The sequence below is a fragment of the Anopheles marshallii genome, chromosome 3 (assembly GCF_943734725.1).
Source record: "Anopheles marshallii chromosome 3, idAnoMarsDA_429_01, whole genome shotgun sequence".
NCBI lineage: Eukaryota > Metazoa > Arthropoda > Insecta > Diptera > Culicidae > Anopheles > Anopheles marshallii.
In genome coordinates, this window is record NC_071327.1 from 58,165,951 (window position 1) to 58,189,641 (window position 23,691).

The following is a 23,691-nucleotide window of genomic DNA, read 5'->3' on the forward strand; positions in this document are numbered from 1 at the left end:
GAGCTACTTATTAAGTAAACTTGAGGATCTTCATCAGAATAACTACTCCAAGAGTGTTACGTCTGCCTTTTCTGTCTTTCTTTGACTTTTTTCCCGGAGCAGGATAATCAGTCCTACGTACGGAACGTTGGTTCTGGTGGGATTTTGGAAGAAGAGGTCCTGCGAACCAAACCACCAAACGCCTTAAATTTGTACACTACTGCGATACAAATGATTGTGTAAAATTTATATTAACGGAGAGCTTCAATCGGACAGCTTCCAACGCACATTGACACAGAGATTCTATCACATTCCGCTATATCAGTACAGTATGTTTCCGTGTTTACGACAATGATAAAAATAATAATAAATATTAGTTATGATTTGTTTGCTTACACAATCATAACCCTCCCACCCATTCTACCAGCCGCAAACGAACCCTGCAAGGATCATGCGAAGGGTGGGCCGTTGTGTTGTGTGTCTTTTTTCCCTCTTTTAAGGACCGCTAGTGAGCATCATTGCCCCGAAACCAAACACACTACAAAAGGCTCGACGAAGGTTCAATCACTCACGCCAATGACATTGGACATCCCACCGGTGCAGGAGCGCGGCGCAGTTGAAGTGCGCTTTGCGGCACACACTCAAATTACCCGTGAGCAATTTTACTACCGCACAGCAAACGCATTAGCCAGCGCAGTGTATAGCCGTGCGGTGCCGTGCACTGGAGGTACGGCGGTCGGTAATAAAATCCCGAAAAATGACATTACTTTCACCTATAAAACTGTCTCCGCCGGTGCTGCCGCCGGGACATCCGTCATCAATCTGGAAAGGAAATTGTTGGTGACTGGTACGCGCTTTGCTGGATGTGCCAGCATCGGCGGTTCGTTTGGCGCATTTGCCCGCGACGCCAACGGTGGCGTACTGTTTGGTCGCACTGGCAATGGTGTGTTCAACCGATTCAAGGGCATCCCGGTAGGTGGGTTGTTTTTTTTTTTGTTTCGGGACAAGCGGAAACCCAGAAACCTCTGGAGAAACGGTACCGTTTAAGTAATTGTAAGTTGCCCGGTTTTGGGTGGTATTTAAAAACACCAAATATTTCCCTGGAAGTAGTTAAATCATTTCCCTAACGCGATACTCGCCGACGCGAGATTTTACGAGCCTGGAGGCAAACCATTTTTCCCGGTATAGAGTTCCCGGTACCGCATGGAAATGGGCCACATTGCCTGCCGTTACTCCAGGCCAGACGGATTGAACCTGCTGCTGCCCGAGACGCATAGTGCTCCGGATAGCCTGTTGTCGTGATCGAGAGATCGTAGCGCAAACGACGATCGGATGTAAATGAGGGCAATAAAAATGTAGCAAACCGTACACGATCTCTTAACGATCGGTTTCGATCGGTGCTAGCTTGCTGTGATGGCAGCAAGCAGTTTGGGAAGTGTCAGCGAAAGTGAGGCTGTTGAGGTTTTGTACGATTTCGAGAAAAATGTCTTAAGTATTTACTCGCCTGCAGTATGACACGACACCAGATCACCAATTAATTAGCCAGGGATATCCAACGTAGATGCTTTGTTTTGCTGAGAGATGCTTCGAAAAACAGGAGAAAACTTCGACGATCGTGCGGCGATGTCGTGGAGATGATTTTAAACGGTTTATTTAAACGAATTCCTGCAAGATCACGCACTTAATTAGCACGAGGAAAGCTTATCAATAATATAAAAACACCAATTTTCTTCATCAACATTTCGGCATAGAAGATATGAGTTTTATTTACTTAATTTCCTTTTCTCCAATCTTCTAAAACTCAGCTAGACGGCAAGGAGACGTCAACGGTAACCCCGTCGGCATTCTTTTTTTTCTCCAACCGCCACCAAATCCAGTGCGCTGGCCGTAATCTTTGGCGGTATGGGAAAAATGTGATCTGTTTACAAATCACTTCCCAGAAATCGCATCGTACGGCCCGGAGACGACGGCCCAGCACTGGGTGCGATCGTTTCGGAAACGCACGACCCGGCTCTAAAGGGCATCGTGCTTGATGGGTTTTCCCCCGTCAGTCGCGGGCGGATGCACTGGAAGCGCAGCGCAGCGAAATCTAGGCGACGGGTGTTTCCGTGTACTTGAAGCCCTGTTTACGACTTCTTAAGATGCTGACGTCAAAATATGTCAATTAACCGTTTAAGTCGGCACCCATACTTTCGGCACGTTAATCTTGCGCTGCTAGGGAAGGGCCGTTTTAAGCGCAATTGATACGGTACGGGACCGTAGCCGTGAGACAAACGGTGACAACTTAGGCCTATGATGATGGTCCGGGCATAAACATGATTGATCTTTGATGAAGCCATGAAACTGGCTAATGGTTTTTCATGAACGGTTATGGCAGTGTGTGGGAGAGAGAGAGAGAGAGAGAGAGAGAGAGAGAGAGAGAGAGAGAGAGAGAGAGAGAGAGAGAGAGAGAGAGAGAGAGAGAGAGAGAGAGAGTGTAGTACAATTTTTACTACACAATCAGCCCATCCAATTCGCTTCCTGCAACACTGTCTGTTCGGACCTGTTCCGAACAATTTAATGGACTCAATCGATATTTATTGGAAATTGAAATATTTATAACGCTCGTTTAAATGATGATAAAAGCAAGCTGATTGGTATGTAAAACAATATTTGCAGAGGATTACCTTGTAATGGTTGCGCTTGTAATCGATTCGTGTAACAATCATGGTTGGAAACAAACATATTTCGTTTCTTTTGTGAATGAAATATGCTTAAGTAATAATTTTAACTCAAAAAGGAGATATTGAAAAGGGCATAAAATCTTCAAATTAGATACGTTTGTGAATAAATGTTAAGAATAAAAAAATCTCACCATAACGCTATGCAGAAAAGGATTATTTTACATACGGATTGCATACTTTTAGGAGGAACGCTAAATTTTCTATTTTTCAGTTTAGTTTGCAGACTGACTATCCGTTTCTAAAAGATAAAATACAATCTTTTTTGTCATAAACATTTCCTTTAAGAGTAAAAAAAGTAGTTAACAAAATTAGAATATCAATTAATTTGAAAATGCAAGTTTAACCAATGCTTAAATAGATTTTAATCACATCGTTTCTTTGCTAAACATGACAAATGTGGATTGTTTGACGCATTTTTAACTCCACTTTGATGGTTAACGATCGTACCGGGCAGAACGTGCGGCTGAGCAACCTTTTCCCTAGCACAAAGCACAAAGACGGATCGTCGAAACCGATCGTCGGTGTGGAAATGTAAACCATAACACGCAGAACAAATATAATACGTGCGTTACGAAAAGCTCAAAGTGTGTGGTATACGTTTTTACGACCGTTTGTGGCCCATAAAAAAAATGCACGTGTGAGTGTTTAACGTCGGCGAAATATTCCCACTGCGTTTAGCAATGAAAAGGTGGGCCTTGTTCAACACATACATAAAGGATGATCCTCCTTCGCTGTGGTACGGTTCCTTTCCTTCTGCCCACCTCTGCGGATCGTCACTACCCTGACGCGGCTCGTGAGACTAGGCCACCGTGGGGGGGCCCCGGTTTTATCGTTTACCAGAAACCGATGACCACCGATCTTCACCCACCAACGAAAATGGTGTAAAATTCAAAACAAACAAACAATCGATCAAATAAATAGAGAGAAAAATCAGCCTTCCGGCAAGGAATTTTGCGGCACGGTCTTTTATATCGCATCGCACCGTTTACGCCGCGGTAACGAGGATCGGTAAATATCGATCGCCATCGTTTCTGGTGAGGAAACGCAGCTAATAAACCCGTTGGGTTCACTGTCGGGCGGTGAAAATAACAGAAAACAATATTTCAATACCCGTCGGAAGCGGGTAACCGGAGCTCATTGTGCCCCAATGCGGGGGTAAAGTTTTATTTCCCCATCCGAAAGAAAAGAATACGAAATGCATCACGATGTAAACCATGTAACAGTGGAGCGTGCTGGCTGTGGTGACCACGAAACCACCCAAATCGAAGTCAATAAAATTGGAGGTAAAAATGGAACCAAATGGTTGGAATTGGAAAACACACAAACAATCGTTTAACCGATTTTAACTGTCCGCTTCCGTTCCCCCAAGCTGCCCATAAGGGTGTATGGGGGGTGTGTGTGTGTTTTTTTTTCTTTACTGATGATGATATTGCTGCTGTGGGGAAGAGAAAAATCGGTTTCATTAACCATCGATTGGAGTAAACGTTGCTACAATATGCATTCGTTTGGAACGTGTGAACAATATGGAATCGAATGTAGCGTTTTCATATTGTGTTCTGACCCGAGGGCAGGGAGTTGAACGCTGTTGTAACGTACAGCAGAATGAGCAGTGTGTTAGATGCTTTCCGAATTTCGGGGGCTATGTTTGGGAAGCGGAAGAACCGCTGATGACGTGTCAATGTAGTGCGGTCGTGTAGTCATCAGAATTGGTTTGGTTAATTAAATGCGATGGATGGCGACGTACGTAGTTTGATGCCAGAACGAGGTACAAAATCAGTTTGAATTTATTGGGAGGATTAAAGCGATCGATAATGGCCCGATTTATGTGGTCTGTATGTCGGTTTCCAATACGGTCCTGTTGATTTAGTAAACGAGCATAGCTGTGGTTATTGCCACCCAATGGGAATGAAAGCGAGCAACTCATTGGATGAGACACTTCTCTGGCTGCTGTACCTTGTTCTACGAAGTGCTTTTCAAGCCTCCATGGGGTATGATCATTGGCTTCGAGAGAATTCACTCTAAAGATATGTAAAAATGGAATAAACATCCTAACAAGTAACGTGTTATTTTACAAGACGTAAATTTGCTCCAGTTCAAGAGGAGTAGCTGCAGCAAATATCGAACAAGAATTAGACAACATAATAAATAAATTATTTCACTAGCCTGCCAAAGAAGGACGAGGTACAACGTCAAGATTTTAGGTTAGAAAGAGCTATTATATGAATGACAAATCGATGTTATATGACTGTTGCTCAAGAAAGGTAACTTAGCATTCAACATAACCCTTATTAATGCCCCCTAGATCCAAATGCTTTTCCAATTTGTTGAACGACATGACTGAATCGCGGAGTCCTAGGAATTGGACTGGAGATCATCGCGACTGGTTGCTGAAGGCTTTTACCGCGAACTAGGAAGCATAGTATCAGTAACGGGTGACTATTTCAAAGTAGTAGGCGATGTGTTACCTTGGAACAATCCTCGTTTAATATCCTAACGTACTTACCTCAAGAAGAGTGAAGAGGATAGCTGATTACCATTGAAGATGTTCGTCAGTGACGTCAAATAAGCGGAGGGAAGCACATCGAACTTGTTATTGAACGAAATATAAGTGAAGTGATCTTATTGAACCCTCTTAGCCGCGTTTAAGAGGATGATGTTCAGAGGGATTATTCACCGCGTATGTATGGATAGACAATGGTATCGTCGCTATAATGACGAATACTACGAATCGTACAGCTCCGATGAACACACCATCGTCTATCTCAACAGGTAGGTTCCGGTGGAGTGGTCATGTCATTAAAATGACACCGGACAACACAGCCCGTAAAGTCGTTCACATGAGCAAAGGAAGCATGGCAAATTGAGATGAAGTGATGGCGTTGATGCGTCTGCTATAAAGACAGGAATATTGGATTGGGAGACGATCGGTAAGATCATGTTGGAGATCAGATACCGCTGCTCTTGGGGTATAATGGACATTATTTAGTTTCTTGAGAGCTAATAATTGAAATTGTATTTGGCCATTGTTTTTAATGATCCACCCAACAGAACAATATTTAGAGACTTAAGAATAATAGGATACCTTCACATTTTCAACGTAGGAGTAATACACAGGTAATGCCTTTAAAACATATTTCACAGATGAATGATCGATGTTGGAGCAAATGGAATATAACATTTTTTCATTAAATATCATACCATCAGACTGTAATTGTCCAAGTTAGTTATAGCAATAAAGAGTGTCTGGGTGTAATGCCACAATATGTGTGATTCATACCATACTATGCTGCACTTTGCTAATCTCTAAAAATACTGTATGAATGAGCCATACAGTTCACTATCCTCCATCGCTAACCACACCAACAGCGTTGAACGATGGAACCCCTGTGACCCCTAGACGGCACGGTACATTTCCATGTGGAATAACATTCAAACCACCGGAACAGGCGCAACGACAGACCCGTTTGCAATGGGTCGACCACACCACGATATCGTCGGTTGACACTCGCACTTGCTGAGTAGTACCAGTTTTTAGGTGTTAAATATTGCTAAAAAACCACGGACATTCCGTGGGATGAGATGATCGTGTGACACTTTTTTTTTTGGTTTTCTTTCAAACATCCCGTGCCAGCAGTTAGCGCTATTAATCTTTTAGCTGAAGCCAAATTCCGGTATGTCGCTAGGAATCGCTCCAGCGATAATGTATCAACATTTTCATCGCGAACCATGAGAGACACTTTTGGTGTACGATGGCTGTGACTGGTGCAACAACGAGTGACGAGAATGGAATGTTTTTATACGTGGAGGAATCGTTGTTGTTTATCTGGCAGATAAACAATGTTGGTATAAATGTAAATACTTTCTTATAATAGTTGAATAACATTAATTGAATGTAATTTAAAGTTATCAAATTCACTAAATATCCATGTTGTCCTTCACCTAAAGCTATGAATCGAATGCTTAGTTTACCATTTTCATTATAAATTAGTCAACTCTTCTTTTAAATCGGAAAGTTTACTGTTGTTGTTTCTGTTTCTCAACTTATGGCGCATAATTTTACTGTATTAATTTCATTAAAAACCTTTCTAGAGCCGTTGTTACATGTTGAAACCGTCGCCCATTCGCACATAAGTACCAGGAACGGAACCATTCCTAGTGTACTAAAAATTGCAGTGAATGACGATCACGAGATGGTTTGCAACGGGCAGAACGGCAAACCCCCCCACTAATGGGTAGGCATTTTTCTGGTAGCAAACGACCGGCCACCCCGAGTACCGGAGTGAACGAACTCCATTTGTCACCGAAATCGTCCGTTCAAGAATGCCGTCCCGGGTAGGGTTCTGGCATCGGTGTGGCACGTTTGAGGTTTTTGGAGCAGCAAATTCGAGATCACCACAGCAAAGGGCACGTTTAATTCGTGCACCCCGGTACACCCATGTAGCATTGAAGAAAGGTATTTTTCTCGGTACGTCAACGGGTGGTTTGGAAGGAAACCGATCAAACCGTCATTCAGTAAACCCGTTTTTTCCGCTCATTTAGGAGGACAAATCAAAACAAATAGTAATGGGTGTAGTGAGGAGCAAAATACTTTCCTGCTCTCGGCTTTGTTTCCAAGCAGGGCGGGATCGGCAAAAGAGCACTAAACTAAACGCAAACGAGTGCGATCCTGCGGGCAAATTGTTGGTCCCGATGGTGCGAGAGGTTTGTTTTCCAACCGTGCGTGTTTGTGTGGCACACAGATGTACGTGTCCAATTTTGGACGGGTGGACAGATAAATATTTTCACTTCGGTTCGTGCGATACATGGGTGAGTCAATAAATAAATAGACATTCCTTGTTTGAATATACTTCGGGCGACTTGGGTATTTATTTTCTTGAAGTAAAAATTAGTTTATCAAACAAAACTATTTAACTTGTTAATGGTTCTATATTGTTAAGCATGTTTGTAGTTTTGAAGTATTTCATCAATGTTGACAAAATATTATGTACTTTGTTGCAAATATTTACGCATTGGGTTTATCATACATTCCAAGTTCTTCAGGGCTCTATACTTAAACTATTTTATAAACATTGATTTACAATTAATAGTGACAAATACGTATATTAAATAATTAATTTACTTTTCTAATGACATTTAAATGTTAACTTAACTTAATTTAGTTTATGATTTCCATTATTGGTTTTACATTTAAGAAGAATTAAGTAAATAAAGGGAAGAGTAAAAAATGTTGGAATAAATAATTATAGAGCATTCGTCATGTAAATTGTTCAGTAAGTATTTTTATGATTTTTTAATGATAAAAACAATTTGTATAAATTAACGTCAATCCTAGATCTGAATAAAATATTGAAGTTTCCTATTGTTTAAATGGTTTGTTTGTTTTTTTCCTATTGTTTAAAGTTTTCCTGTCGATTGTTTCGGTAGTGATAGTTTTCAAAACAAAAATAAACCGCTTATCGAAGATTTTCCCCGATCCGTATTTACCCAATTGCACTCACTGCAACGATTTCCACTCCGGCACTGTATTAACGTCAATTATGCAAACGTAAAGAAAACAAATAGCGACACTAATTTGTTACTCCATCACAACCCAGGACCAGGCTCCAACGTTTCGCCGAAGTGCAGCGACATCGACCGCCAGGAAAGGAAGAGACTTATGTTTGTGTAGCTCAAATATAAAATATTTTCCTTTTCGTTTGTTTCGCACCACTACCTACCAACCATCGTACCAAGGATCTATTCATTTTCATTTCATCGTATTCAGGATCTTCCGGTTGGTCTTCGGTGCCGCCGGTTTGTAACTGTGCGGCATCAAAATTCGGGCACTGAACTGAATGTAGCGAGTTGCACCCGAAATCCTTCAGGAATGGCATGGAACGGGAGAGAGGATGCCGTACCGGGCCACCAGAAGAGGGGAGCGAAAGACCCATAAATGTCACGTGCTTGGCGGCACAATCCGTCTAGTAAACGGTAAAGAACGCGTTGCCCGAGAGTTGGCGCAGAATGTTGTGAAGTGTCGAAGCAAACCGGGATCGGGAAGCGAGAAAGAAAGAAAGCCAACCGGGCTGGGCTGAAATAACATTGCACTGAATTTTGGCTGCATCATCGTGCGATCGAGGCGGGTGCAGTTGCAACTTTACCACCGTACCATCGTACGGGATGGGGAAATTTAAAGCCGCTAGAAAAACAATCATAAAATTCCGTTCCGTTCCGACAGGCTGATGGGATTTTCTCCTTTGTTTTTCCTGTTTTCTTCTTCGTGGTAAAGGGCACGTAGGAAAAATTGGTAAGGGGAAGAATTGACTGGAAATCAAAGTTGCAAACTCGCTTTCTAGGTTCGATTCATTCTAACCGTTACCTAAAAGGGTGGACAAACATGCCGGTGGCTGATTGGTTGAACTACGTTTTCTATCTGGTGAATTTCCATTCTATCCAGCATGATTACAGGTGGTTCTGTTGGCGTTTATGATTTGTTTGTCATCGTTAGTTATTACTTTAGTGGGGAATTGTTCAGAAACATGAAAACATTTATCTAGTTTCTCAAAGAATTATGTAACACAATTTTTATACTAATCGAAAGTTATTTTTTATCAATTACGATAAAGTTCAATAGACTATCTGTTATCTACCGTAAAGTGACGATAAAATAAGATCAGTTTTTTTTACAACACAACATTTGTTTTAGAAAACAAACATAAAAAGACGGGGAATTACATTGCAAAGAAGTCATTCTAATACTATTTTTATCTATATCTTCAGAATGTTTGGTAAATTGCAAAAAATTGTGGATCTTATTATTTTGTCCATCACTGTATATATAAGGTTTTGTTTAAAAACTTCTTACTGTGTCATATTATCATTAAGTATCATTGCCAGCTTATCTTAGCTCTATGGACAATCTAATTTAATTTAAGCTATTTTTACTTAACTAGTTTACATTTGTTTCGGTGTTATACACCTCAGACCGGTATTTCGCTTCACACAAGAATAAGAAACAAATGTTCTCTCATACGAAGAATCATCCAACATGCATGTGCAAGAACATTAAGCCAGCAAAATCATAAAATATATAATACCATCGAACGCGTAAAGCACAACGGTACGGAACAAACCACAGCCAGCGACAGTGAAGCTAAGCAAATAAAGAAAAAAGAGAAGGTAAAACAACATCAGAATAAACCAGGATGTGCAACTCCCGCAAAAGGGAAGTTGTGTCGCATGTGCTGAAGTTACAAATTTGTCACTGCACCGAACGAAACCCGTACCCGGGACAGTTCATAAACAAATAATATATCATAAATGGGCCCTTGCGCCATGCAGCTTCCAGTGTGTTTTTTTTTGGAGAAAGCCATAAAGTAGCGAAGATAAAATACTGCAACAAACACACACACAAACACACATAAAAGGTTCGGTGAAAATGCAGGAAAAGCGAAAGAACTCTTCCGATGGTGAGGCGAAAGATTAGCCGAGCGTAAGACATCGCCTGGAACAACAGCAATAAATACGGTGCGCTACGGTACAAGGGTACGGTAAGGGTTTTAAAATCTTTGGCCCACCGCACCAACGTGGCGTTGACAGCGAAGGATGTCGTAAAGGGCTATTTTGATGTGCATAAAAAGTAATCATAGTAGGTAGAAGCGTAGCTAAAAAAACCCGCATCGTTATTGGTTCTTTATGTTAACCTTGATGCATTTTCCGACAGTGCAGACAATTAGTACATCGCACATGTACTACACACGGTAGCTGCTCTGCGTTGCGTTGAGGCATGATCAAAGCAGTTGCGTCTTTATCTCATTTTGCTGTTCAACAAATGCGACGACATGGGTTGCTTGGTTAATGTGATGTTGTTTGTACATGCTGCGTTTTTTGTACCATTGTTGCTGGTTTGAATTTGGCAGCACAAGACTAGCTGAAAACGTTTTACCGGAGGTATGGAGTACTTCATCGCCATGTAAGACGTCGTGAGTGTTTGGTTCAGAACTTTGAAAGACATAATTCGGAGAAATTAATGTTTTAACGTACTTTTTTTTTTCTTCGTCTCCCTCTTCAACAAGACACGCACCCGATTAAAGCAAAACTCTGGTGTACAGGTGTTTATTATGATGGATGTTTTGTTTATTTCCAGTACAGTTTCGGTTTTTAAAGTGGCTTCAAAGATTAAAAGACTGGCCCGGTACGGCATTTGAAAGTGGAAAACTTGAACCGAAGCGCGTGTGTGTGTGCGTGTTTTGCCGTTCGCTAATGAGTGCGGGCGGTAGTGTTGTTGCTTTTGCCAGCGTATATTGATGCTTTCGCTGTCGGAAAGGTGCTAAAGAATCTGGAGCCCGGATGACGGCCGGATGTTCCGGCTGATCGATTGACTTCAAAGGCCGCCGGGATGAAAGATTATTGGCGGCGCTGCGTCTACGGTGGCGAAGCGATTGCTGTGTAAACAACCGAGTGGCAACACAGTCAATAGGTGCCCGTGCCGTGCCAAACCGATGCCGTGCTGCGGATGTTTGGCAAGGTGAAAATTTGCAACTGGTAACTTCGAGAAAATAGACAAAGAGTACGATAAAAGGAGGCAATGATTCAAGCAGTTTTCCTTGAGTTTTTCAGGGTTTTCTTGAAGGGATATTTAAAATGTACAGCAACATCTTAAAAGTCTACCTTGGAAGTCATAATACAGATGCTACTAGAGAAGGAATTTACTAGAAAAATAACAATTTACTGTACTTTACTGTGCTTTACTTTTTTACTTACTATTTTTACTTTACTTTACTTTACTGTTATAATCTAATGAATAATTGGAATTGATCCTTTCAAATATTTTGGCATTGAGAAATTTTAAGAAACTTGTAGCAATTCAAACAGAAGTCTTCAAGAAAAGGATTTTTTAGATTAAAGAGCAGTTAAGTAATATTACTTCCTGGGTCACCTTGAATATCCATATAATTGAACGATTTCTGAAATGAGGTCTGAAATGAAGATTATCAATCCGTGGATATCTTCGTTGGTTACAAGAAAAACCAACATCATAGAATTGACTTAACTTTATACATAATTTAAGTCATTTAAATTAATTTTAAGTAATTAAAATACTAAATAAATTAACCTTAAGTAAATAATTTGATACTAAAATAGCACTGAAAATCAAATCACTGAATTACATAATTTACTTGATTTACAGAAGAGAAGTTTTACTAGATGTTTTCCAGATTGATTTACAATGGTATAATTATTAATTGTTCATTTAATTACATGTATTAGTAACTGATTAGCAAAGGTACTGTTGTAAAAGTTTATTGTAGTACGCATAACTGACCATCCAGAACACAAAGTGTGAATCAGTTTTGCTGAGCACTTTTTGGGAATTACTTTGTATGAAAGCTGATAGCTCAACTAACATACATCCGCTGAAGATCAAATTGAAAGTTGTCATTCGACAAGGAGCGAAGAAAAAGGATTGATAAAAAATTTGTTGATTGTTTACGATTAATGATGGTGCAATCAAAGTGCGCTCGTCATTTTCACATTGTGATAACCAAATATAGCCTTCATAAGTAATAAATACCATAACATAGTGAAGAGCTGTAGCATCTGATAACTACAGAACATATAATTAATGATATCGTGTTTAATGTGAAAGGCATATTAATGATCTGCTATACAAACTAAAAAAAGTATCAATGTATCAAGCAAAGCAAACCAAAGCATCATGGTGTTCAATGGCAAACGTTTGAAATTAAAACCTCTTTTTGTCCTAAAAATATTTTCAACGATACTGGGGCAAAACACATTAAGATTAAGCATGTTATTTCAACCCGTCACTTTCTTAACGAGTTTTTACATCAGAAAAGTATAGAACACAAAAATCTGGAACACATTTTTTACAACCAAATAGGAAACATATTGGTGTTTTCCAACCAAGTTTTCAACCAACCAACGCCTCTAGAACGATCGAAACGATAAATTATCTGTTAATGCTTATGAAAACATATCGAAACGAAATTTTGCTTCCGCTTTAAAAGTGGCACCAGTGCTAATCCCTTACAATCACCCACAAATCATACATCTATTCAAGCGAAACAGTTGCCATCCTACCTTGGGAAGATATGGAAACACACGCATTCCAGAGAAAAGGATCGTCCGCAGCACGCAGCATCACCGTTTGTGGCCAGGCGCATTCTAAATAAATAGATGGGCGGAGCCAATACCGTGACGATCCGTGATCGGTGGCGGCAAATCGGGCAAAGGAAGTCATAAACCGCGGGTCGCGTCCGCCTCCGTAATAAACATCGGATGCGCAGAACGTGCGCGCGCAAGCGTCCCATGCTGTGCCGTTTGCGCAAACGACGATCGCATCGGATGACTTCCGCGGAAAGGGCCCATAAAAACAGAAGATCAGAAAGAGAGCACGCCAGAGACGCGGTAATATACGCAGCCAACAAAAGCCGTGCAATAAAACGGTACAAATTTCCATTGCTTCTTCGCGCACCAGTGCACGCTGAATGCGTTTACGACTTTCGATGTGGTGTAAAGCATAAATAATGGGCAGGGTGGCGTTCGTCGGGGACTGCGGGACAAGCCGCCCTGCCCTGGTAGATCCTTTCCCAAGCGAAAATCGCTGCTCGCTGCTGTGTTTATGAAAGATGAAAGTAGTTGTTTCTGTTTTGCATAAAATAAATAGATCGTGTGTGCCGCGTGTTGTGGATGTGCGGGGCAGGGCGGATCGGGTGGGAATTTTGCGCCCTTGAGGAGCGGTGTTGTTTTGGATCTTCGTCATCATCTTCAGGGGGCGTAAGTCACTGTTAACGATGCGCGAACCGACCGGCGTCAATGGCGTTGAGGAAACTCTCAACGTGCGGTTACGGAGCGGAAGGATTTTAGTCGCTCGTTTGATCTCGAGTAAGACGCATGTCCGTGATCGTGTGCAGTGGAACATTCGGCGAAAAAGATCGATTTTGCGAGTAACAACGTGTGAATCATTTCGAAGGTGCTGGTGTTTATTGTTTGGTGTATTGTGCTCTGTACTGTACTACTTTCTAGTGTTCTGTATCTAATTGTGATCGCGTTATAGCTAGTAAAACATTCATCATTAAAATCACAGAACGGATAGTTTTTTATTGTGTGTTGCAAATCTCATAACAAACGACGCAATGTTACCGTACAGCTCGTATGCCGCTGCGATACAGCAGATACAAAGTCTAAACCACGATTTGGCACTGTTCAGTCAGCACGGCGCTCGGTACCTGCAGCACCCTGAGCACAGCGCGGCTACCCTGGGTAATTCGTACTTTGGATTGAACAATTGGTCATTGCCATTTTCGTTCCTGAAATCCGTCCATCGACCGGAAAAGCCACCCTTTTCCTACATCGCTCTCATTGCAATGGCGATCAGCAGTGCGCCGAACCAGCGGTTAACGCTCAGTGGCATCTACAAGTACATTATGGACAAGTAAGTGGAGTTCATTGTTGTCCATGCATGAATTCTTTCATTGTTTATACATTTTCGTTTATATTGTTTAATTGTTTATAAACTGAATGATAATTGATTTAAACTCTACTTTGTGACTGAAAGGAATGAGGTTATTTAAAAAATGAAGCACATAAGAAGAATGCACAAGTTTTGCACGGAAATAGTAAGAGTTTAAACAATATTTAGTGGTTGAGCTATGACAAACGCCTTTTACAGTAAAACACCCGATTATCCGGAGCTGATAATCCGCAGGTTGGATTATCCGTGGATTTAAAAATGACAGCTAGTAGGGCCGTTTTGAATTTTTTACACTTCGATCGTGTTGCCCGAAAAGGATTCAATAAATTCATAAATAATTTTATCAAGAGTTATTTATTTATCAAAAGTTTTATCATTTAAACCCCCCCAGGGAAAAGGTCCCATAATGATAATATCTTTTCCTTCTTTATCGGCATAACAACCTCAAGAGGTCTATGCCTGCCATTTTCGGTTTTCTTCGACTTTAATTCCTCGTAGCTGGGTAATCAGTCCTGCGTACGGAGGATTGGTTCTGGTGAGATTTTGTACCGGACCTGTTGTGTGAAGAACGGCCTGCCGCAACAAATACACCACCGGACCCTCCCAAATATAATAATAGTGAAAATAATAATGGCATAGTAGCAGTAGCAATAACAGTAGACTTTAATGATAAAAATAAAAGAATGTTTTCAGCACTGCCATTTACATGTTCGAATGTTAAATATACAAAGGTAAAAAGGCTGATATCAATGGATATCGTTTAAGCGACATGCGGACGGTCGGCGGTTGCTTGGATAATTTTTATAATGTTGTCTACTGAGTTGATATTGATATCGTTTGTTAGACAGAGAGTTTTTAGAGTGTTTTCGTAGTTTTTAGTCTGTGTTTTTAGTTCAAATTGATTTTAGACAGCACTTTTATAAATTTTACTATAACTTGACGAAAGGTTATGATTTTACAAAATTGATTGGCTTGAAGATAATATCTGATAAATAGATAAATTTAAATAAATAACCTCAGTAAATGTACTTGAACTTCTGGAAACTTATGCCCTGAAGTTGATGAAGATTAAAACAATAAGATTGAAGTATTTTGTGATCTTCTTAGCGTTAGCTATGCATCTAATTAGACTGAAATGAATTTCGCTCACACGTGCCCCGTCGCATTTTGTTCTACGCATTATTTCAGCTTCCCGTACTATCGCGAAAATCGCCAGGGCTGGCAAAACTCCATCCGGCACAATCTCTCGCTGAACGACTGTTTCATTAAGGTGCCGCGGGACAAGACTGGTACCGGCGGTAAAAACCAGCAGGCAGACGATTCATCGTCTACCGGTGATGCTGGTGGTGGCGGTACCGGAGCAGGTGGTAAAGGCAGCTACTGGATGCTAGACCCATCGGCCAACGATATGTTTGAGCAGGGCAATTACCGGCGCCGACGTACCCGCCGACAGCGCAACGCCAAATTGATCCTGAACGGCCACTTTCAGGTGAGGCTTTCGTGTCGGTGGTGGTGGTGTGTGGCAGAAAAAGGAAGATAGCCGGATGTGGTAGATAAATAAAAAAAGAAACACATGGCTTAGAAGGAGCATTCATCGATGTTGGTAAAGAGAAAAACGTCCCTCCAACAAACTGCCGATGGTTATCGTATGCAGTATCGCGGTTTTCCAACGCGTGTTGGGCCCCAACTGTAGAGGGTTTTCTATTTACAGTTCGTCCATTCCGTCTTGTTCTTCGCAGGGTTCTCCGTTTGCTTTGGCCTTTCCACCGAGCGGTCCGTCGGTGGGAGATTTTATGAGTACGTCGACGGTTCCGCACCTGCCGCACGGAACCATCGGTGGCAATAGACGAAACGAGGGCACCACCGATCTTCATCATCTGATAGTGCGAAATGATTTGATACAACCGTCGGCCGAACTGGTGGATCCGGGTGTGCTTTTGCTTGGTTCCGGTTGCTACCATCACCAATCTGCCTATGTCCACGGGGCATCATCAACATCATCAGCAGCGCTACTGTCCGGGCTGGTAGGTGATGCCGCATCTTCCCCCGGCGCAACTTCATTAGCCGATAAGAACGTTCGGGACGAAGGAAAACCGGGTGGCAGTTGGACTCCTCCGGGATGTCACATCAAGCGCTGCGTTGACGAAAAGACTCCCACGGGAGACAGAGATGAAGTTAACGAAGAATTCACGGAATACCCATCGAACGGGACACTTTCCGAGGGGGAGTACGAAAATGAACTTAGCGCATTAAATCCTGCCGGCGAGCGTCATCCTTCAGTGCAACGCACACGAAGCAGGAAAAGTGATAATTGCTTAGACCAACAACAGTTCCCTGCGTCGGTACGCTTGACGGCTCACTCTCTGGACGCTTTTCTTCTCGGCGAGCTGAGTGGTTTGCGTGTACGGGGCTGTGAGCTAACGTCACCGTTTTCGTACACCAACGCCCCCATTGTCACCAGCCCCGATGGGCAAAGTTCCAACTCGGGCGAGATGTACGGAACGGTCAGTCCGGATCAAACGGGATTTACTTCACCCTGTGACGGTTTGTGTACACCTGAAAGCGCATCGAAACTGACACTTCCGATGCCGGCAGGAGTCAGCGGTGAGATCTGTACCTTCGTACCGTCGGCATACACATCATCATCCGCAGCACGGCCCGAGTCCTGCAGGCCGGGCGTTACGAAGGGTCCCAGTGCAAACAATCCACGCCAGCCGGCGTCTGTCCGTCAGCGCGAAAGCCCGAAAGTTGGATCACCGGTTGCAGCGATGGAGCGGTTCGTACTAGGCACGAAAGTCGGTGGCTTAAAGTCGAGCAATTTCACCATCGAAAGTATTATGCGAAGGGACTAAGGGCGGTCATTTACATCTCGCACCATCGGTACCGGAAGGCAGAGCAGCGCGGTGGCCAGCACCGTGTTGACAGTAGCTTAAGTCGACAAACTAACTAGTCAGGATGGGGTTTCGTAAATAAATTCGTTCGACGCGCTACTGTGCCGGCCCATGGGTCAACCGATGAGTGGAGCGTTTGTAAGCGTTTGGACGATAAAAAGATGACAGCCTGGCGAGGGGTGACTCTCGAGGTAAGGTGATTTCCTACCGGTTGCATCCGGTTTCTCATTTGTTGAATCATTTGTTATTCTTTCCACTCTGCTCTTTCCTTTGGCAGTTTTTTAAAGGTACTGTCCAATTTGGCAGTAAATTGAAACGTACGTACGTGTATGTCCTGGGACGTGCTCGTTTTACTATTGCAAGTGACAAGTAAATAAATGGTCATTTATTTCCGGTGACAAGTAGGTGACAGACTATTCCGAGGCGAGATGCATTAGTGGTTAAGTATATCCGGCACTTAATTCTGCAAACAAGTTGGTTTTATAATCCTTCACTTTCCTGGCTGGTGATCGTATGAAGATCGTCGCTGATAGAAATGAACCACCGGGCGCCTCCTTCATTGAAAGAAGGTATTTGCTATTTTAAGTTAAAAAGCTTAAATCTCAAGCCGGTATCTGTCAGAAATTAGAGTAAATATCCGTGATGAACAGATATCAGGTTGGTTCCTGTAGCAAGGTTCACTTAATTCTACTCGAAATCTTAAAGCTACATTTTTTTTTGAACGATCTTACTGCAGTAATTTGATGAATAAATTTCATCAAAGCGTCCTAATATTTTTTTTAATAATACAACTATAATAAAAGTATTAACTTTTCTAAAATATGAGAGATACTAGCTAACCAGAGATAAACTCAAACAAGCTAAAAAATTGCTAGTGTTGACATTGGTCGAGCAGTTGAAAGTTCTTTTTTATTAGACGAACAATCGAAGCATTAATTGTAGGTTATATTAATATTATGCTATATTAGGTAAATATGGCTTTGCCATCATAGACCTCATTCTTTTTCATTGATTTATGATTCATAAAGTCGTAATAAAAAAAAACTTTTACATGAGATTTTTACTAAATTTGAATTCGAATTTGGGGTTCAGAGTTCAACATGCTAACCGTTGCACCACACAACTTAGTTGAATGAGTAATATTTTCAGTTATGTTTCATTTAGCTGATATGTTAATGGTTGCCAAAACGAATTAGAAACAAATCGAGCATGTTGATTATATTATTCAATTTCATTGTTTACTTCCCTTTCCGCATTGTTCTCACCCCTTTCATGCTAACATTAAAAATGTTAAGCCTCAGTTCCCAAAAACAAAATCGAGACAAAGGAACTCTCTTTCTCTCCTATATTTACCGATTTATCAATGCGTGTAAACCGTTTATGCGAAACGGTTGAACGATCGAAATAGTATCATCCGGTTTTGGGTGTGTTGTTTCAGCTCACAAATATCCACATCGTGCCATTTTCCTGCCCGATTCGATTTATCATAATTCACCCCTGGAATGCTGGGCCTGCGGGAAGGGGAACAGGAAGACTGATGCGAGAGGAGCACGACGGTGTTGTACAAAACTCGTAACGATGATGGCAGTGAAAAAGTTTGTTTTAAAAATCTCAGGTTCTAAATTCGATTTTTTCGCTCGTTATTCATGGGGCGAATCTAATAAAGTTGATTTATGCCACCGGTCGGTACGGTTCGGTGGCTCACGAAATAAGTTTGTGTGCGGCTCGCGTGTTTGAGCGAACGCGCGTGTAGGCAAAGCGGGGTCACCGCTGATCGGAAGAAAAAGGGAATTGAATGTCAAGTCGGTCCAGGCAGCAAAAACAACTAAAAAAAAAAAAAAACTAGCACCCCGAGTAGTGGAGGGTGTGCGCAATGTGAATCGTCGTCCATAGAAGCTGAGCTGCATGGGTTGCAAAATCGGCATTGCCGCGGGTGGGCGATGTATTGAGCGATTTCTTTAGGTTTTAAAAGATTTAGTTATTTTTGCCGCCCCTGGTGTCTGCATACAGCAAACAAACTAGCTTTACCGTTTTGGGCAGCCGTCAGCCGTCGTGATGTGTGTTGGTGTATAAATATATGTCCAATGATTTAACATCTTCAACATCCGTCCTATTTTGCTTGTATATTATATAAAATAGTAACATTGCGCATGTGTTTGTGTGGGAAAACTATATCAACAGGAAGTGGTTTGACTGGTTGAAAAAAAAATGGAAGGATAGCATGATCGGATTTAAGAGCAAGAAAATAGAACTATTCCATCGGAAAAGAGACCCTTAGGCCCCCAACTGGCGCTGTTGATTTGGAGGCGCATTCAGCCACACTCATACACAAGAAAACAGTGCAGGTGGAGCGACTGAAACATGAGAAGCATAAACGCGTAAGCAAATTATCGTAAAATGTTTGCCTCCAACGGGCATGACATAAATCTGGATTCAATGTCTATATTTTTTGCTTGATCTTACGGGATCTGGGACAGTTTTTGAAAGGAATTTTTTTGTTTTTATGTTTCAATGTAACAACTGAACAACACTTTACTCATAAGGAGGTCGAATAAATAGTACAACTTTCGCATGGCAACACACTTGCTTTTAATTTTATTAAATATAGATTATTGGTGTTGGAAATATTATGAAGTGACAAAGAAACGAAGAAGAATTGCAACAAACTCAAGTTGTAAATGAATTAATTGAAACGAAATTTTCAGTTCGTTAGCCGTATTGGAAAGCCACCATAAAAACCATTAATTATGTTGGTAAATTGAACAAAAGTGTAAAAAAAAACCACGATGGAATTATACATGTACATGGGGTTTGATTAAAAAATACGATTTGTTTTATAAAAAACGAATAATCAAACATCAAAAAAACACACAGAACACAACTGTGTCCTTTACCTTTCGATAGTCTTAATATGAAACAAAAACAAAACCAAACAATGTCACCCATTTTCTGTTTGTTGAACCATCAAACGCACCATAGAAAACCGACCAAAAACAGCCACCATTTCAACAACCCAAATCAGCGATGGGCGATTAACATGATTTAGCGGGTAAATTATGTGCAATCAATCATAAGGCCCGCTAGCGCGACACACGGTCTCAGTTAGCAGCAAAAAAGCAAAAACAAAAACAAAAACAAAAGAAAACGAAACGCAACAATAGAGGTGTGAGTGCGGGTGAGTGTATGCAGTGAAAGACGCTTTTCTTTCGAGCTCGCACCCCGTTACAGTGTTTACCGGGTAGATACGGCAGGGCCGTAAATTGTTGAACCATTCCCTGTTTGGCTTTTGGCGGCTTTCGGTTTGTTGTTCGCTCTATTTATCTTATTTTGTGCTGATTGAATCGGTGCCAAGTTTCCACCAAGGTGGCCCGGGGGCCTGGGAACCCGGTTGAAGGAAGAACACCTACCGCCGTGTTCAGATTTGCGTGCACATGTTTTCCACGTGTGTCGTTGGTACTGGTGCTTTTTGCTGATTGGATGCAACGATGATGGTTTGTTTGTTTAGAAAATTCTTTTCTACCAGGCCGAATACAACAGCCAGAATAGGCCCGGTACCTGGTAGGTTTCGATTGGAAAACGAAAGGAAAGCTGGAATCGTCTTTTCGAAGACGAAATAATCCACATTGAGGTGATGGGGAATAACACGGAGTATTTTCGCGGATAGTTGTGTAGAGTGCCGGGAACCAATTCGTATGCGAATGTGTACGATTCAGGCATGTCCTGTATGCAATCCGATAGCAACCATAACCGTACGTCAATAGTAAGAAATTGAGTGATAAATGTTTCGCTGCGTCATTTGGCGTGTATGGCCACGGGTTTGCTGCTTTGCATGTCTTTATGGTATTAGCCAGTTAGTCAAAGCAACGTTGTGGTTGACTGTAAGTAATTTCTTATACGTGTTTGCCAGACTGAAGTATCGCGCATATTGGACAAACATAGTGCATCTATTGGAATCTTGACGATGACTTATTTGATTGCAAGTTAATAGAAATTTTCGTTAAATCTATTGGTCTGTAAACATATAAGCAAAGTGCAAATGTATGCACCAAAACAATAAAACCATACTTTATGATTTTGTATAGCCTACTTATGTTAAAGTCAGATTAAAAATAAATTATAAGCAGAGTACAAAATGCAATGGAGGCGCATGGTAGGCTTCAAGTGAGACCCAAATACGAATTACTTACAACTGTATGTATGTTCTTGCATCAAAGAACATCACGAACATAAAATAATATGTTGATGGCTATCGAAAGTGTATTTAAAAACAACAAGGTATATCACATTTAGTCAACAGCGTTTACTTCACTTTGCAGAAGATGAAAAGACCAGCAAGGGCTTGAAGCTTTTACGAACTCAAATAAATAAAATTATCCTTCCCAGTCAATGCATAAAAGTTCAACTCTAGCAACTTTTCCATTTCTTACACTTTTGTGTGACAGTATTGCTGAAATATAAACCATTTAGCTTGTGTAAAATTTCACTGTTTTGTTGAAAAATGCAAAAAAAATGGCGTTTAATAAATTCAGCGTTTCATTGCTTATCGAATGGCAGCAACGCAACAACGTGGTCTGGAACGGTGTGAAATCTTATTTTCGAAAATTTTACCTAAAGTGCACTTAACATTAAGGAGAGGTGAAGAGATAAAGGCGCCAAGTTGTCCATTGATTTTATTTCCTTTCTTAAAAGCAGAGTCTACGACGACTAAAGGTAGAATACGCGAGCGTACTTAAAGAAGTTGGTAACAGGCAAAACACTTTGCACCGTTAATCTCTGTTGAGCAAGTTTGTTTTGATATACTTAGATTATTTTTGCGCACATTTTTTATGATAGCGCTTGAGGATGGTTAAGTTAATTTTTATTCACTTCCTTACTGAGTGGGGTTGAGCTGCTTTGTGTTGTTTATGTTGTGTGTTTTTTTTTCGTGTGGCTTCCTTGTGGTTATTTTTATTTCCATGATAAGTGAACGAGCACACTCAGGGAAGCTCCGGTACGAGATCTTTATATTAAATTTATATCCTTGCGATTTTGTTTATGATACGCACAGTGCAAGTTAGCCGTGGGAGTGCGCCGATAGTCAAGTGTCGCAAAAAAAAAACGGAGAGAAAGGAAAGTGAACAAGCAATCAACCTGTACAAAGACGTTCCGGTAGCACCTATCAGGTTGGCGTGCAAAATTCCCATAAAACTGCGCAAAAAAAAAACGAAACTTTCTTGGCGCGCGCAAAGGTCCGCTGCATTTAGCAGCTGGTTGCATCGTACGGTCGACCGAAGGCACATCCTTGCCGGAGTGAAACCCATCGGTACCGCCGTGTTAACGGGGTGGTGCGGCTGATGAATGATGTGGGAAAAAGTGGAAGGATGTTTCCTTTGGTGTTGAAGTGTAAAATTGTAATAACAAGATGAGGTAAAGGAATCGCTTTGCACCTTTCTTCGGGAACTGGCACACGGTTCGGTCGGTACATGGAGGCACGCCTTAATGAGACGAATGTTTTTGGGGGATGCGGTGAGGTAGATTGTTTGGTCAGAGGGTCGCATTTTTGCCGCTCCAGCTCAGGAAACACTTCCCGCCCGTCCTCGGGTTCCAACCCGGCCCTACGTTCCACTCGTTTGCAGACGAAGGTGAAGTGTAATTTAATTATGTTTTAATTATTTTAATTTAGACACACTGATTCCGTGCAACAGTTGACGCCCGGTTGCTGGTCGTTCGTGCTTGGGGGATAGGAACGTTACGCGTGTGCGAACGCAGGGCAAAGCATATGAGTGGCTGAAAAGGTGTCGTTGGGCTATGCCCAAGTGGAAGGTTGAGAAGTTGCATTTCCGAGCAGCTGGTAAGTGAAGGTTTGGTTTTGGGAGGTGAGATAAATAGAAAGTGTGATAAGCAGGGTGTCGTTTGATGTCTAACATGTGGCAGAATGTCGCAACGAATGGCAACTTCAGCTGTTGATGATGGGATGCTCACCTAATTGAGCTTGTTTCACATTTACTACAAATATTCAAAGCTATAGCAATTTCAAGATAGTGCTTATATTATCTTTTGTTACTTTGTTTGTTCGTTGTTAATTTTGTGAAGAGGAATTATTAGTTTGAATCATCATGATTGTTTCATTAAAAAAAAATAAATCACCGATACAAACTTTAGTAATTAAATTTAATTAAATTTAAATCATTAATGTTGATTTATTAATTTTTGATCTGCATTGAGATAACTTGAATATACATAGATATTTTGAATTCACACTACACTTATTTGAAATCTTCTTGGCCTTATGTCCATAAAGTGAAATACAGAATTGGAAGAAACTTCTTACCAAGCATCATCTTTTCATCGTCTAATCTAGCAGCTTTGTGAATCTGTATGCTTTCAGCATTGCCGTTCTTGCTGGAATTAATGCATAGGTTAGACATACGCATTAAAAAGTTTAAGCAAACCATTCAAGCTTCCTCGCAAAACTTTTTCGATTATCTACCACACTCAATTCTATTCCGCAATCATTTCTCGCACGAGTAAACCATCTTTGCAAAATCAATTTTGAAAAACTATCCTTTCACCCGGCGCCGGTTGCTTTGTTTTCGCTGTAACATACCCGAGAGAGGCAGTGCGAGCCGGAGCGTTAGTTCGA

At 41.3% G+C, this 23,691-nt stretch overlaps 1 protein-coding gene across 1 annotated transcript; it reads left to right on the top strand.

Moving 5' to 3' along the window:
• The first annotated feature begins 13,840 nt into the window (after window positions 1–13,840).
• LOC128711711 (forkhead box protein O1-like) lies at window positions 13,841–17,030 on the top strand. Its single transcript, XM_053806594.1, has 3 exons — window positions 13,841–14,139; window positions 15,367–15,667; window positions 15,918–17,030. Exons 1-3 carry the CDS (start codon window positions 13,841–13,843, stop codon window positions 17,028–17,030), a joined length of 1,713 nt encoding a protein of 570 aa, XP_053662569.1.
• The last annotated feature ends 6,661 nt before the right edge of the window (window positions 17,031–23,691 follow it).